We start from the raw sequence: 17,678 nt of genomic DNA, 5'->3' as shown, positions 1-17,678 counted from the left end.
TGGCCTAAATAAGGCATCTGTTACATGGATTTGTAATTGGTTGACCAGCCAAACCCAAAAGGTGCTCAATAATGGCTCGTCTTCATCTTGGAGAGAAGTGACCAGTGGTGTGCCACAGGGTTCTGTCCTGGGCCCAGTGCTGTTCAACATCTTTTTCAATTACTTGGATGAAGGAATAGAGGGCATGCTTACCAGATTTGCAGATGACACCAAATTAGGAGGAGTAGCTAATACCTCAGAGGACAGGTTCAAAATTCAAGAAGACTTAAATAGATTAGAAATTTGGGCCAAAGCTAACAAAATGAATTTCATCACAGAGAAATATAAGGAACTGCACTTAAGGCAGAAAAATGAAATGCATAGATATAGGATGGGGGACACCTGGCTTAAGGAGACTACGTGTGAAAGGGATCTAGGAGTCCTAGTAGACCACAAGTTGAACATGAGTCAACAGTGTGTTGCGGCAGCTAAAAAGGCCAATGCGATTTTAGGGCAATAGAAATCTAGTGTCTAGATCAAGGTAAGTAATAGTACAACTCTATTTTGCTTTATCTGCTCTATTCTGTCGGGGATGCTTTGATTGTGATTTCCTGCATGGCAAGGAGTTGGACTGGATTGCTCTTGTGGTCTCTTCCAACTCTATGATTCTATGATTTCTATGAATTCTATTGTCCTGGCAAATTTCAAAACTGAATGTTAGTACATTATCATCAATTAATATTTCTGTTCTCCCTGCTATGCGCGCGCGCTCTCTCTCTCTCTGTATGTCTGTTGCTCTGTGTGATGCCTGTAGAGTGGGCAGAACTCTGCCAACGCATATAATTTTGCATCACAGTTTTAGATGCTCTAGTACATAAACAACTATCTTAAATAGAAAACAAGCAAGGAAAGGGGACAGACTCTGCTAGAGACTTGCTTTGATGTGCTAATTCAAGTAAAAAGTGCAGGGAGTTTTCAAATGGGAAGAGTGAAAAAGAGCCATCACCATGTGTCGTACACAATGATAACATTCATTCGTCCATCTCTGGATTCCATTGCCTCATTTCCTGCATGTGTACAATTTGGACAGAAGGTGTACAATTTGGACAGAAATGCCGGAATAGAGAGGCCCCAGGGAAGTCGTTATATCAATGGCTTCTCTACTGGTCACAGAAGAAGCAAAGCACAGAAATGGTGGAGCATGTGCCCTGTTAAAGGAGATAAAGTGGTGGTTTAATAGAGGCAATTTCATAGGAGAAAGCATGGGGTTATTATAGAAGACATGCTTAAGCCAGTGCATAAGGGAAGTAGAAAGATGGCAGACAGAGAAGGACTTTGTGGAGAGGAAGCACTTTGCCAATATATAATCACTGTTGATTTGAGCAATCCAAGCTCAGATAACTATTGTACACTCCATGGATTGCAATGCACTGAAATCTCTCTTTGAAATAATAATTATGAAAACCCTGAAATGACACACTACAAGCAACAGGACTTAAAAGTGCTTAAATTCAAACAGATTGTGTGCCTTTTCTGCTAATTAGTGAACAGAGACAGAGAAAATCAAATATGTCATTGAGTAATCACAAATAATTTTATTAATGATCATTGGTCCATTATACGACCCACAAGATAAAAGAAACAATAAAAGAAACTCCATTAATTGTGCACCAACAAGGTAAATGGCACTTTACACAATAAGGAAAGATGTCCCTATCCCAAAGATACTGTGAGATACAACATCACTGAGTACAGAGTTGTGTACCTCATGCTGAGCACTTGAACAGTGAAACTACTGTTTATTTCATGAAAAATACATTTTTATATTCCTGAAGTATGTGTTACAGTGACGCCAAACATTATTAGCAATTAGCACATCACCAGATTTTTATTTTTAATAAGCAGCAGCTCCATGCCCAATTAATTCACCAACATTTTAAGTGAAATTCATTTTGAAGATCATTCATTTTAATCTTTTATTTTATTCCAGTAATTCAGTTTCCCCAAATGTGGCAGGAGGACTCCCTAGAGTTGATTCCAGGACCAAATCAATCTGTCATCTCTGTCACATCTAGTTCCCTATGGAGACATGGGTTCTCAGTCCATGCAGGGAAGGATCTGGACAACTTCTGAGAAAGTTCATCCTTAATAGGCCACTTCCAGGCTTTAAAGAAAGGGGCCAGATTTTTCTTCACTTGTTGAGAGAACTTCTCTGCCCATAGATTCATCTTAGATTCATTATCTTCTGGGATTTGGGTCATTTTTTGATACTCAGCAAAGATGTGCATGTAGGGCTCCCATCCAAATGCCTCCTGCAGCTAAGGTTAAGAGATGCGTATTTAGTCTTTTATCTACTTGAATCAGGATTTCAATGTACACAGTAAAATTACTCCAATGCTGCTTTTCTGAGGATACATATTTATACCACTTCAAATGAGATGGCTCACCCATGATAAATTGAATAATGGTTCCTCATTTTTGGAACTCCTTCCCTGTGTATGGCCCCTTTAGTCATTCTTCTGAGACCAATTTCAATACCTTTATCTTCTGTTTAGCATATTTTAGATCTTGCTGCTTTAGTTGTTAATTTATTACTCTTGTTTTAAAGCTTTGTTATTTGATATTAATTTTATTGCCCTTTCTTTGTTGTACCAAGAAGGTTTTACCCTAAAACTAAGGTGGGAAATACAGCCCCTGAGCCACATGTGTCTCCCCCATTTTTGTGGGATCCGTAGTCATCTGCAAATACATTGCTGTTTTGCCAATTTCACCAGAAATGTGTTGCTAAAACAACAAAAATTCAGAGAGCATACACACTGTTTTTAAAGCTATCAGAAGCATGGTTCAGTTGAAAACAGTGTGCATGCTCCCCATGTGCCCAGTTTTAAAGGTAAATTGCAAAATTTCACCAATATGCTACTAAAATTGCTAGGGTTGCTGACAAGTTTATTGGTGCAACAATGTAGGAAGAGCACATCCACCAGTGGGTTGAAGGTGGAAAGGGGTGATGTGGCTCCGCAGACCCAGAGGTTGCTCATCCTTGCATTAAAAAACAGGATAAAGCTACATGAAATAAACAGAAAAGGCTCTTGGGAATCATAGCTGAAAATTTAGTAGTAAATGGAGATGCAATCAAGTTTGAGGGGGATTTATGACTTCCAGTCTCCTGACTGCTCTACTGTTTTTAAAGACTTTTTGTTGTTGGATGCCTGGGCTTTTCTGTTGCTTCTTCCCTGGCACTTCTTCCTTTCTTTTGTTCCTACTTGTCCATTTTTCATGGAGACATACTGGATTGCAAAGGAAGTATTTTTTTGTGTTGCAAAGGGATGTTAAATTTCTTGGATTTTGAAAATTTCCCAGCAGCCACATGGCCGGAGGGAGGAGGTGCCAGCCTGCAAAAAATACCCCTCCATAACATCTGAACTAAGAACAAAAAACAGCCAAATGCAAGCATATGCTTAACATCTTCATCCCCACCCCTCCTGTATGGTTTTTAATACTTTGCCTGATGAAGAAGCCAGTGGAGCTTCAAAAGCTTGCAACGTATTGTGCATTTTGGATGGTCCAATAAAGGTATCACTGTTTGGTGAATTTTTTATGTTATTGGATTTGCTATATTGTCAGGCAGCCACGAACCTGAAAAAGGTTAACAACTGGTTCAAATAAACTGGTGCGAATCAGCTCAAGTCCTTGTTTTCAGACATTTTAAGGGGCTCCATTTATCCTATTGATAATCCCTTGACGGTCCTTTAACTTTTAGTTAAAGTTGACCATTGGGTTGCACTGGAGGACCTAGGTATTCCTAGAGAGAACATATCAATCAAATCCATGAATAATCAAAGCCGCAAATATGGAGGGATGAGCGTATATGTGTGTGTTTGTGTGTGTGTGTGTGTGTAATTTTAATTTTTTTATTTTCAAAAAACATCAATAAAAATATTTGGAAAGGGAAGATACCAATACTAACAGTTACTAACTACCACTCAAAGAGCTACTAACTAACTAGCACTCAAAGACTACTAACTAACACTCCAACCATTATGCTATGCTGGTTCTCAGGGAAATAATAATACAAATAGTTACTAACTAACACTCAAAGAATTACTCACTCACTAAAACTCCACCCCTAGCTTTAGATAGTTTTACCTATCCTGGGAAATGGGGGCTGGGTTTGCAACGGTGAGTGTCAGAGTTTAACCTAGCTTGGGAAATGGGACTTAAGTTAAACTCTGGTCTGGTACATAGGGGCCGAATGCAGGGAAATATCTTCGAGGCTTGTTGGCAACACTGTATCAGTTAGTCTTACTCTTTAGTACTACCTGGAAGTAAGGCCAGAGATAACAATTCCACTTCTCAGTAAAGTGTTTTAAAAAGAGAGGAGAGAGAGAGAGAGAGAGAGAAACAGGGAATTGCATGCTTTTGTTCTATGTTACCTGTAAATAGGGCTCCAGAGCAGTAAATGCCTCAAAGTCTTCCAGTTTACCATTCTGAACATAATTTTCTATCCTCTCCTTTCTGAGTTCTGGTGCAAGGTCTTCATGGGCCCTTTCTCTCGGGATGTGCAGTACTGTCTCATTTACATAAACAGACCAGAGATTGCAAGTGGCTTCAGTTGTATGGGGTGGAAATTCCCATGCACTCTGTTGCTGATTGTGACCCAGCTCATGAATGGGGCCCCATAGACCTTTGTCACGGATGGACTGCACATCTGTCATCTCTTGCACTGACTCCAAGTGAAGCATGACTGGATAACCAGCATGCATCCAGCCTAAGGAGGGCACAGTTGAGAGGAAGACACATGAAAAACACCTACATATCTGAACAGAAGTCCAAAGAATCAGTGATAAAGCTACAAAAGAAATCTCTAAATACACAGATGAGTGGACTGTGAAACTATGGTGGAAGTAAATACAGTTCAGCCTTTGTGCAACAGCCAGTCTTTGAAAGCAGTGGTGACATTAGTGGTACAGTATTCTGTTCAAAATGATGGTATTATTTTGAAAATGTTGTTGCATTTATGCAGATGAAGGTTTGTTTCTTGTATTCAAAACTAGGGATCACCAATGGGCAGAACTGAGAAATACCACTGCCTGAAAACTGGAAAGCTACTCTCAGGATCAGTGGAGAGTTAGCAGAAGGTCAGTTTGGTACCTACTTGGACAATTCAAATTAAGCCCGAATTCATTTTACACCAATCTGGCCTAACCTAATTTAGATCTGAATTAAATTTGAAAAATCCAGATTTTTCAGACCTTATCACACAATTGGAATGTTTGCCAGTCATAGGGTAATGAAGTTACGTTTCAGTCTGTCTCCACAATTCCAATGAATCGTGTGGGTAATATGTGCCAGCCATATAAAATGGTTACACTTTCAGAACTTTTCTTGCACAACTGTGAACTTAATACATTCAACCTACAGCAGTTTGAAAATATAACCACATGTGTGAGGGAACTAGCATGTATGTATGTATTACACCAATAGGATTCTAGCCTTCAGTTTGTGCAAACCACATTGACTACATCACTGGTTCAAATTATCATTACACTTAATGTTGGGCTGCCTCTGACTGGAGTTCTGTGTTGACATTTTCCACTCGTAACATTTCAACTAAGGAATATAAGTTTCTGCCACAGAAATAATCTCCCTTCTTATTTCTAGAGGACTGAATAAGTTAGTTAAACACCACTGCATTGCCACCTCTTCTACTTTTACCCACATATGTGAGAACTGTTTAGTAGTACTTGCCCACTGATATCTGAACATCAGCCACAATTCTCTCTGGCCTGGGGAACACATGAGGGATGGATGCTAATTTGGCCACTGCTGACATCATATTATCCCAGATGGTGAGGAGAATGTCTGGGTTGTTTATATTTCGCGCTTCATCTGTGGGCACTGTCAAAATGATGTTCTCCGTTTCTAGTTCAGTCCAGGGAACAGTAGAGTGGCGGATGGTATTCTGCCAGTCAGATAGGCTGGTTTGACCTAGCAAACATTTTAAATTGGTTTAGTTTATATTTTTATTTTGAAGTATTGTGCAGTTTTCATTGCTTGAATAACAACAGGCATTAAGATGAGTAAAATCGTAAAATGTAGGTAAAAGTTAAATAATTACATTCTTTTAAAAATGCAAATAATATCCGTAAGTAGAACTTAGATAGTAGGAGCTATGGACTGAAGAATTTGTGAAACCATTGAGAAGATAATTTTTTAGATTTTCATGGTCTGAACAGTGTCAGCGGATTCTGCCATCACCACATGTATTCTATTTGGTATCCTTTTAAAGTGCTGTGCACAATACAGATATTGCCCAGTGCTGAAGACAGCAACAGAAATAAGAGCAATTGTTACAGGAAATGTAGTAGGAATCAAAGTGACTCAGGTGTGTCTGCATGGAAGGAAATAGCTGTTGGAAACAACAACAGAGAACTGAAAGTGTATCTACACAGTACAGTACTACACAGTAGAAATAATGGCATTTCATGCCACTTTAACTGCCATGGCTCCATCCTGCAGCATTCTAGGATCGGAAGTTTTGTGAAGCACCAACACTTTGCAGAGAAGGCTAAAAATGTTATAAAACTACAAATTCCAGGATTCCTTTGGCCAGAGCTACAGCACTTAAAGGGGTGTCAAACTGTATTATTTGTACAGTGTAGATGCACCTTGAGACAGGGCAGAAGCGAACAACAGTAACTGAAGAGCTAAAAAGTATGGTCTGATTTCATTCAAAGATACATTTTAAATATTTTATTAAAACTAGAAAATGACACATTTTAATCTATTTGACTTTTCATCATGTACATGTAAGCAGCTCATCTATGCTACGATGCTTGTTCTCCCACCAAGTGTTATTAATGCTAGTGAAGGTAACGATAACTAGTTGTAATTTTGGCCTGGGACAGATGGTCTCGAAGTGGCATGCCACCGCCGATTCTAGGGTTAGGGACCGGGCACCAACTGCATGGTCCCTAACCCTAGCATGGCATGGCAGTGTCCTATCCACAAGGGTGCCACTATCTTGACATAACTTGTGACGTCGGCCCAGCAACCCCAAAAGAACCTGGTTTTTCCAGGGTTTTTTTGGGCGGAAAGATAGCAGGCAGTTTGACTGCTCCGGCATCCCTCCAGAGGGAAAGAGGCCATGGCCAGTCCAGCCTAAATCACAGGTATGTACTGGGCCTAAGTTACATTTTCCATTCCCTCTCAGTCCATTAATTACACCCCCTTGACTGTATGTATAAACATCTACCAAGTCAACAGAATGAAATAGCTTATGCTAAATAAAGCTTGTTGTTTTTTAAAAGTAGATATTGTTGGGTAGATAGATACTAGATGCTATTCTTTTTGCTGCAAAAGACTAACACAGCTACCTCCATGAAAAATTTGAAAGGCATTGTTTAGCTTAAGAAGAAGAAAAAACAAGTGCCAATCCAATGTGGCAGAGGTGGTTTCCCCTCCTTGTATTTCCCCATTGACACAAATCCTTTCTACATCTTCACCCTGGTAGGTGCTGCTTTGTTCCTTGTTAGCATTTACATTGTAAAGATGAAAAGTATTATTCTTTTATGAACAGTTCAAATAGTTATATCACACTTCCAAGACAAACAAAATGGGGAGTTAATCCATCAAGAAAGACTTTGAACAAGGTCCTGCTTCATGAGATGTAGCTGCTATGATGGCACTCCATTATTTTAGCTTGTTCTGCCAATACCCCTCCCAAAAAATCTCTACCTCTTAGGTCAAGCAGTGCCCCAAAAGATACTGAGGTGCTGCCGATTGGGGTTCTGGGAAATAAATGTGGTGCCCTTCTGACCATGATGAGCATTGAGATGGGCAGCTGGGAGACATTTCCTTCCTTTTTTGATCTAAATGATAGATGTCGTGCCTAGAGCCAGGTAAAATCTACTATTTGGGTCTCATAGCAATACTAGGAGCACTTGGTGGTGATACAGAAAACCGGTAGAACTGTGTTCTCAAAGTACTGTCAAGAGAGTATGTCTAAATGAACTTCCTGCCATGGGAAAAGCTCCAATACATCTGTGATGACAAGCTGCAGTACCTCAGTAGTGATGGTATGGCACTGTATACATACTCAGATACTTACGTTTTGTATACTCATGTATGCGACATTACTTCAGAAGTTTTGTTTTTTAAGAGAAGGTGAACCAAAGATGAGAAGGGCTGATGCTAGGTACATATGGTTAAAGGAGGAGGAATAAAGGCTACAAAATGAAAGCTAACAGTAATTCCATTTTTCCCTTACTTACAGTACTAGGCAAGAAATGTCATGATGTATCTCACTCAACATGAGCTACTAGGTGCTTGCCAACCCCTTTATATTTGAATTTACATTCAAATAATACTTCATTACTTTCTTTCCTTTTGTCTTCTTACCATGCTTAAAATAAGGTGCTTTGACAGCTCCTTCTATGGTGATAGAGATGTGGCCCATTGAGGATTTCTCTGGCACAATAATATACAAGAGACCACCCCACAGGTTGGAGACTTCCATCCGGTGAGTCTTAACGTCAAATCGTCTTATCACCACTGGAGCACGCTTCAATTCCTCAGCATCACTGAGGTCATCAGAGTGACAGCCAATCTGTACCTAAGAGAAACAAACCTTAACACAGCAAACTTCACTGTGGACAATGGGTTACTGGGCAGTGCGTCATCTGGCAGAATTATTTGACATGCAAGATAATTTTATATTGGGTACTATTAAACCTCTGAGCAATTAGAACCACTCTTGCAGCAGACAGAACCAAAAAGCAAGAAGGAGAGAGGCTGAGCTTGGAAGCACCTTGACACAAATCAGTTGAAATTGAGGTAAGGACATTTGGAGGTGCAAGTGGTCCTTGTGTGTGTGGATGTGATTTGTTGAATGCTCCAAGTGCTGTTTACAGGCAAGATGAGCAGGCAGGACAGTAAAAGTGGAGACATGTGCAAAATAAATATTTTAAACAGGGCAATTTTTTTTATTCAGCAGGATAAATAATACCTGTAAATTTGCATTGATGACACTGGATGGAAATAGCAGAGTGGCAGTTTTCCCTGGAGGAAGGTAGAGGCCAGTGCTTCTCCATGCTTCCATGCCTGTAAGAGTCACACCAGGAAAGCAGTCTGTCAAAGGCTACATGATGAAACTGAAAAGATTTGTTATCTTACTGATTCCTTTGAAAAATAATTGCCCTGTCAGCCTGAAAATTCTCCAAATCTTAGCCTAAATTCCATTGCCTGTCATAATCCAAAAACAGCTCATGTCAGATATTCAGACTGTGTCACCTAGTGATAGAAGGCAAAGCAGTGTAACTATTAATGCTGAGATAGACCCTGATAAATTGGAAGGGATTGGAAGAAATGGGGTGGTGGGGATACCTGCTAGTGCCAAAAGCAAGGAGTGCTCTTGTCAGTATCTGCCACCATCCACCACAGAGCGGCATAATACCGTGGCCTGGTGTGGCATTATTATAGATTAGCAATGGAGCATGCGCGCGGGGTGTGTGTGTGACCCTGCTCAGCCATCAGTCACCAGGAGGAGTGCGTAATGTTGTTAGTGGCAGCAATCAGAATCAGAAAAAAAGATGAAGCATTCTGTCTTACTGCACTGTTTTGGTCTGTAATTATATACTTTCAAATCTTCTAGCTCAGCACTGATGAGAACTTCCATACTGCAGATAGAGGCTGAGACTACAAGTTATAAGCTGCTCTTTCAGACTCAGGTCCCATATATCTTAAGTGCAGGCTATCTGAAAGGTCATATTTTCCCAAATGAGCCATGGGATTTCTCCTAGGTCTGCCCATGTTACAGCACATGGGTAGCACAGCATGAGGTCTCCTTAGTCTCCTCAGTTTCTGCCCCTAGGCCCTGGGCTTTCACTTCTTGGAAAGCTAGAAACATTCCCTCCTTTTATCACTCACCAAGCATCCTTTTAATCTAACAGACTTTTGAAAACTGAATGCTTTTAAAGAAAGGGTTTTTAATACATGCTGTAGTGCTTTAAATTATACTATTTTACGGTCTATTATTTTAATTGTATGGTTTAAGTTATTTTTGCTTTTATTTCCCTTTTTACTTACAATTTAATGTTAACCTTTTGCATGTTATAAATCTAATGTATTTTCCCATTATAGATCTGGAACAGACAGGCCAAATGAAGCAGCTTCTGGCTGCTTTGGAGGCATGGTGTTCAAATGACCCACGCCTCCAGAGTGGCTGGAAGCTGTGCTGAGGCTGCTCTCCAGTCCTTTGGACCAGTGCTAAAAGGAGCTGGGATCATCTGGCTCCTGGAAGCACCAGTTGGCCCCAGCATGCACAGCCCACCTTGGGAGGGGGCTGTGCAGTCTGCAGGGTTCTGGCTGCTTCTGGCTGGAGCAGACTTGGACCACTCTTTCCTGCTCATCTGCTCTGGCCCTTTGTTTAATAAGATAAAGTTCAGTTGTTGTTGTTGTTGATTATGATGATCCTGGTGGTGGTGGTTTGCTTAAGCCTATTCAGGGATTAGGCAAAATTTGAATTCTCCAGCTCACAGCAAATGGAAGCCAATCAAATGCCAAAGACTGAACCAGCATAGAGGTAACTAGCTAATAAATAATTAAATAATTAAAATCTTACCATTGTTTTTTCCATTTATTGAAATAATCTGAGGTGGGGATATTGGATAATGTGTTCCAAGATGTTGATTCAGCTTGGGCACCAGCCTCTGAAACTCTGGAAAAGTGTTGTAGAGCTCTGATGACAGGAAAATTAAAAATGCTTTGTCTGAATTGGATTTGATGGGACTGCTTTCACTGACATCAGGAATTCCACTCTGCTTGATCAGTTCCATCAGATCTTCATCCACAGAGAAGAAGAGAGGAGAATTGTTGGCTGGGATCTTTATGAATTCTGCAGTATCTTGTGCTAACTTTTGAACCCATGAGGAATATGGTGATGTTAGAGCTTGTTGGTTCCTAATGTGTTGCTTGAATTGAAACAATGCCTTTCGGAAGTGGTAAGATGAACCAACATCTGTGGTTGAGTCAACTGGATAGCTCTGATCAGATACATCAAGGACTTTCTCAAGGATTCCAATTCCAAACTTGTTCAGTATCTTGTTCCCTGGATATTCAGCAATGGCACTGGAAGCTGTGTTTTCAGCAGCCCATGACCATGCTTGTCCCCCAATAAGAAGGCCACCTCCTTCAGATACAAACTCTTGAATTTTTTCCACTTCTCTGTCACTATATGCAGTACAGCAATACACACTTAGGCCATCTTTAAGTGATGTTAATTCACATGGGATATTTGCTTGCTCTAACATGGAGTAAAGATCCTGGAGGTCATCTCCCACACCAACCTTCCCTCCCTTTCCAGAGCTGAGCCAGTCAATTGCATTGAGAACAAAAGTTTTCATTGGTGATATAGTAAATTCATTTTCATGAGAAGTTACAATGACACGTCCCCTGCCGTAATAAGCAGCAGCCAGCAATGCTTGATGAGAGTCATCTGTGCCAATTGGGAATGCTAGTGTTCCATGAATTAGGAGCTGAGATGGAACAATATCAGGCAAATCGAACTTTGATATACCTTTTAGAATAGCCTTTATATCGCTTTGGGTGTCGATTTCATACCTGCAAAAAAAGCAAGATGGATATTTACTGTGACAAATACTGATACAGTAAACTACTAATAGCAAGAGGTCCACTTCTGGCTTTTAAAAAAAAAACACTAGTTTTTAAATATTAAACATCATAGGGGCTCCTGCAACAAATTTCAAAGATGAATAGCCCCTCCTGCTAACCATGCAATTATTTCAATTCCACCTGCTGGGCAAGGCTATTCTGCTGTTGTTTTAGCATTCTAGGATCGCTGAGCTGAGGCTACACCTAAACGCTGCTAAGGGAGAAAGGGCTACATGAAGGTTCTCATCTGGGAATGAGCCAAGATCCTACGTGTAAGGTTGTCCAAGACAGAACTACACATTGTTCCTTTCTTTTCACAGAAAGAATTAATCTGACTCCTGCACCCCTCCATTGTCAGAGATGAAAGACAGCCACATTGTCTGGCTATGTTGGTACTGCTGGATGTATCATATCATCCTCTGAGACCCTCCAGGTATCCATTGGGACCCTAGGGCATCAACTGAGCTAAAATAAGATCATGGAGATATGTCATTAGATGGCTGCTTGAAAATGTTTTGCCTGACACATTGCGACACAACTTAATCAGCCCTAAGAAAACAGTCATAGCCAGATCACCAGTTCCAGAACACTGAGGCCTAAGCTCTATACAAGAACAGTATGCAAGACTGTAAAAATGCCACTGCTTATGACATAGAACTGATAGTTCTATGAACTTCAAGTGTCTAGGACTTAAAGACTTAAGAATTTACATGCTTTTTGTTCAAGTCTTGACTATGCTCTTAAAATGAAGCTTTTAAATATATGCACACTGTACATGCAATGTGGGAACTTGTATTCAAAATATTATTTCTCCTTCCAAGAAGAATACTGCAGATGAGATGTGTACTTACTTGGTGATTAGTGGAATCCTCGGCATTTCTTGGGACACTGTGAAAGTTCCCTTCTCTCCCACATTGCCCGTGAAGTAAACACCAGCCACGCTAGTCACCCAGTTGCCAGGAAACCCACGAAGCACTTTCTTCATTCCATGTTGATTTGCCCAATTCCAGGCTTGCCCTCCAATAAGCAGACCCCCACCTCTCTTTACAAACTGCACAAGATCATCAGCATGCAGCTCATTATAAGCATCTGTGCAAAAGACTCCTAGCTTAGTTCCCAGCGTTGCATCTTGCTGCACTTTCATGCCGTCACGGAGGAGCATTTGGGACAGGGCATCCAAGCTGCCGTCAACACCTACCTGGGCTGCTTGGTTGGGCTTGAGCCACTGCAAAGCATTTTTAATGAATGGCAAGAACTGGGGATGTTTCAGGATGTCTTCGTGTGAAACAACTATCATTCGGCCCTTCCCATACTGGGAAGAGGCAATCAGCACTTGCCCACTATTACTCACAAGCACTGGGAAAGCTTTGTCTCCTATGAGCAGCAATTCATCAGGATAGAACTCTCCAGTGAAGTCAAAAGAGTGAACGCCCCTCACCAGAGATGCATAAGACTGTCTGGAATCCATTTAGGGTCTTTGGAATGGATCCTTGAAAGATAAAGCTGAAAAACAGAGAGAAACACAACACAAATACACACATGTTGAATTGGCACTGGCACCTCCAAGATAACATCTATATTTCTCTATGACAACTTTAAAGTGTACAAAGAATTAATTTTACCAGACTTGAGTTCGCCTCTAGAATTGCCTATGAATGAACACCATTATGATGCCTTTATAGGAAGCCAACTGCAAGCTTTGAAAAAATGCAATGGGTGTGGAAATTATTGTAACTAGCTTTCTGTCACTCTTTTGTCACAAAAACATGATAACTAGCTGCTGGTAAAATAAAAACACTGCTATAATCCTATTTAAGCTTTTCCGTATTCCTGTGTCTACAAACAGTTAAAAATAAATGAAACAATGATGTGTGTTTCAGTAACCTGTCCAGAACTGTAGCAGGGAAATTAAAAATCCTTTCAAAATTAAATCTCAGCTGTCTTTCCTTCTAGAAACAAAACAGAGTGACTGAATACAATGGGACTTGGGTTTTGTTGTTGTTGTTATTGTTGTGCACCTTCAGATCAATTCTGACATTGTGACTTATAAGGCTTTCTTGGATTTCCTTCTGAGTAAATATGATTAGGATTATGCTGCAGCTCTCTGTAAAACAATAATCACGTGTACCTTTCCACTGTTATTCTCCTCATCACAAATTGTACAGTAGAAAGTAGATATGATGAACACAGAATGCACAACCTATTGAAGAATGAAGTTTCACAAGCCTTGCTGATATAAACATTAATTTCCAAGAGGTGCACAAGAGCTATCATTATGCCAGAAAGATAGCTTTCTTCTTAGGGAAAAATGTCAGGATCTGTGTGTTTAAAAAAAAAGAAAGAAAAGCTCAGATAGGCTATATTTGCATTGCAGAAATAATCCAGTTTGACACCATTTAACTGTTATGGCTCAGAACTATGGAAGTTGACAGGAAGAGAATCCATTCATTTGATAGGCATACCTTGGACTGCCAAAAGGATGAATAAATGGGTCTGAGAGGAAATTGAGCCTGAATTCTTCCTGGAAGCCAAGACATCAAAATGAAGGTTATCATACTTTGTATATATCATGAGAAGGCATGACTCATTAGAAAAGACAATTATGTTTGGTGAAGTGGAAGGCAGTGGAAAAGAGGAAGATCAGGTGGATAGACCCAGTCAAGGAAGTCACAGCTCTGAGTTTGGAGGACTTGAGCAGGACTCTTAATGACATTTGTGACTATTTTTGTATCCATGGTTCCTACGTATGTCCTATTTCAGTGTTATATTATCCCCCCAAATCCTCACTTACTGGGTAGTAGCTTGTACAATTGATAAAGGTCTATTCCCCTGTTCCCCAGGAAAGAGCTGGCTGATATTCTGCTCCCATTCAAGCAATATCCAGTGCAACAGGGAATTGTAACAAGGACTCTGTTTATGCCTGTGATTTCTTCTCATGGGAGAAGTTGGAATATCAGTCAGCTGCTTCCTGAGCCACAAGGGAATAGACCCCTGTCCATTGCAGTAGCTGCTTTCAGGTATGTGGGATGAGAAGAGAGTTGGGATGGGAATTACTGTGTAGCTGCACAACTGTGGTGATTATGTATTTATAAATGACCAAGTGGATTCCAGCCATGGTAATTTGAACGTCTCTCATTCATAAGGTCACTATAAGGAGCTTATTCATTGGCTTAATAATTCAGCTTACCTCTCCCAATTTAAATTTCAATTTGGGCTGCATCTTGATCTTAGCAGAAGGTTTTTGTCACTGAATTTGCCTCCTGAATACAGCCCAGGGGCATCCCCGCTTCCAGGAGTGCTCTGGTAGCCATTTTCTTAAGCTGGAAAACTCCCATATCCAAAAAGAGCCGTGAGGAGGGCTCCTGGAAGCAGGGATGGCCCCAGGCTGTGTTTGGGTGGCAGATTTGGCAGCAAAAACTTTCTGATAAGATCAGGATGCATCCCGAATTGAAATTTAAACTGGAAGAGGTAAGCCAAATTAATAAACAAAGTGATAAACTCCTTTAAAACCAACTTTGCTGTAAATAACAATAATAGCAAATTTAGTAAAGGTCAACATTATAAGCAAAAATTAATTACTAATATATTATTATTTAATATTATATCATTAATAATAATATATCTACATAGGCATAAATCATGCATACAATTCCTTTTGGTCTATAATGTGAGGATGAGAATTATTCTGAAAAATTAATTACATCCTCGTTAATATACTATTTAAATTCATCATATGGTCCAGGAACTGCAAATACTGATTTCAGAATTACTTGGGGAAAAACACCCATAGCCTTCTGCTTTTCGGGTGCTTCCAGAAGAACCTTTTTATTGTGGAATCACACTATTTCACCCTGTTTGTCCATATGACACCAGATAACTGTATAATGTCTTTTCACTGGCAGTTTTCTATTTGGAGCCATCCTGGCTAGCAACCATTATTTTAGTGGACAAATGCATCAGCTATAAAAGTGGATGTGTTGCACTAGCCATCTTGAGGAAATAGGAATTCAAATCCTATTGGTAGTCCCAGGGATAACAGACCTATTGATTCAATGTTTGAGTGCTGTGAATCAAAACTTGTGTTGACTCTACTGTAGTTGGAATTAACAACACTATTCAGAATACAGTGTCCTTTTCTACAACTTAATATACACTTGGCTGCTCCAATCTGACCAGCTCCATGCTCTGAGATCAAGAAATATGAATATTAAGCAATTTGGAGAATAATTTCAGTGTGTAGTGATTGGCAGTTTTAACAGTCACCCACCCATTAAAGAAAATATTAAGGAAAAGTTGAAGTTCAGGCGCAGGATTATCAAAGATTTGACAAATGATGTCTTGACATTTGCCTGTGAAGGTATAAATACTATGGTTTAAGAAAACATATTTGTGGCTATTATTGCCTGTCACTCTAGCAATGGATAGGATTAAATGTATCATAATATCACCGCTTTTCAAATTGCTGGCCACATGATTATGCAAACTTTTATTTTTAAAAAAGAAATACAATGGACTTCTCTTGTAGTACTTTTTTTGTACCCATCCCAATACTGCAATAGTAGTTTTGCAACTATTGTATAGCCAGTGTGGTATTGGTTAGAGTGCAGACTAGAATCAGAAGGCAAAGGCCTGTTACAGACTGCCAAAATAAAGCTGCTTGGGGTCTCTTTGGAGGTATGCTGTTTAAATGATGCATGGGTCCTAAGAGTCCGGAGGTTGCGCCAAAGCCACACTCCATTCGTAAGCACTGGAGGCCAGCTTTGGTGCAGCTTCCGGATTCTTAGGACGCATGCATCATTTAAACAGCATACAGGACCCGAGCAGCATTTATTTTGGGGGGCAGTCTGTAACAGGCCAAAGTTCTGCTTACAGGACAGGAGGCACCCACCAGAACTGTTTGGAGCATTTTGACCAGTGTTTGATGAGCAGGAGGTTAAGACATCAGATTGGTCACAAGATTGTTGGCAATGCAGGTGGTTATGCAAGACACTAGCTGCCCTTGGTAGTCATAACAGACACTGGAGATGTATAAGCATTTGGAAAATGGGATGAGAGATCCTCTTTCCAAATTTAGAATGTTAGGGCTAAAATATGTGATGATGTTAAATGTTAAAGATCAGGAATTAATTATTGCCACTCCCCACTAATAGCGCTGTAGTGGTTTGGGCATTAGAGTATACTCTGCAGACAGGGTTTAAATCCTGGCTGTCCATGTAACCTACTGGGTGACCTTGTGGGTGGCACACTCCCTCAGCCCAGCGGATGGCAATGGCAAGTCTCCTCTGAGCACCTAAGGGTCACCATTAGTTGGAAATGATTTGAAGCCCACAACAACGCTATAACTGAACATTAGTTTCCATTGGATTTACAGAATATGTTTCACATTGTGAAAAGGACTACTTGATATTCATGGACCTCGAGAAAGCCTTCGATAACATAGCGGGACAACGCTATCCATAATGTTGGAAAACTGGAAGTTGGGGTACAATTCCAGAAATGGATCCAGGTAATATATAAAGAACAAAGGCGAAGTTAATAATAAATAACAGTAAATCTGAAGATTTGAAATAAAACGAGGAACGAGACAAGGCTGCCCTTATCACCATTGTCATTTTTGTATTAGAAATGTTAAATAACAGAGTAAGATGGAAGAACAAATTCAAGGACTGAAAATTAGAAAACGGAGTAAAAAGGAGGCTATTCGCTGATGAGGTGGTTATATCCTGGAAAACCCCTGCAATAGTATCAAGCTTTAATTAACCTAGTACAAGAATTTGAAAAAGCCTCCGGGCTTAAGGTGAACAAGGATAAAACCAACATGCTGAGAAAAACATGGACGACGCGGCTATTAAGAATTTGGAAGAGCTTTCGGGATTCAGAATAGGAAAAAAAGTGAAATATTTGGAATAACCATAACCAATAGAAACACAGACTTATTCCATAATAACTATGAGGAAACATGGAGGAATATTAAAGAAGACCTTGGTAAATGGGGAACATTCAATTATCTCTCTGGGAGAGATAGCTGT

General features: G+C 40.1%; 1 protein-coding gene across 1 annotated transcript; it reads right to left on the bottom strand.

Annotated features, from left to right (window-relative positions):
- Window positions 1–2,027: 2,027 nt before the first annotated feature.
- Window positions 2,028–13,117, bottom strand: TCAF2 (TRPM8 channel associated factor 2). The gene is made up of 7 exons (XM_042469643.1): window positions 12,501–13,117; window positions 10,601–11,598; window positions 8,987–9,081; window positions 8,380–8,593; window positions 5,728–5,967; window positions 4,413–4,747; window positions 2,028–2,297 (listed from the first exon to the last, which is right to left on the bottom strand). Exons 1-7 carry the CDS (start codon window positions 13,115–13,117, stop codon window positions 2,028–2,030), a joined length of 2,769 nt encoding a protein of 922 aa, XP_042325577.1.
- Window positions 13,118–17,678: the final 4,561 nt, after the last annotated feature.

This window comes from Sceloporus undulatus, chromosome 5 (genome assembly GCF_019175285.1).
Source record: "Sceloporus undulatus isolate JIND9_A2432 ecotype Alabama chromosome 5, SceUnd_v1.1, whole genome shotgun sequence".
Classification (NCBI taxonomy): Eukaryota; Metazoa; Chordata; class Lepidosauria; order Squamata; family Phrynosomatidae; genus Sceloporus; species Sceloporus undulatus.
Note: the sequence above shows the minus strand (reverse complement) of the source record. Positions and strands in the feature narration are given on the sequence as shown.

Coding starts and splice junctions, on each gene's coding strand:
- TCAF2 (XM_042469643.1), bottom strand. CDS start 13,117: ATGGATTCCAGACAGTCTTATGCATCTCTGGTGAGGGGCGTTCACTCT. Junction 9,082..10,600: donor AATAAATGGAAAAAACAATG/GTAAGATTTTAA, acceptor TGACTCTTACAG/GCATGGAAGCATGGAGAAGC. Junction 8,594..8,986: donor TCATCAATGCAAATTTACAG/GTATTATTTATC, acceptor TGTTTCTCTTAG/GTACAGATTGGCTGTCACTC.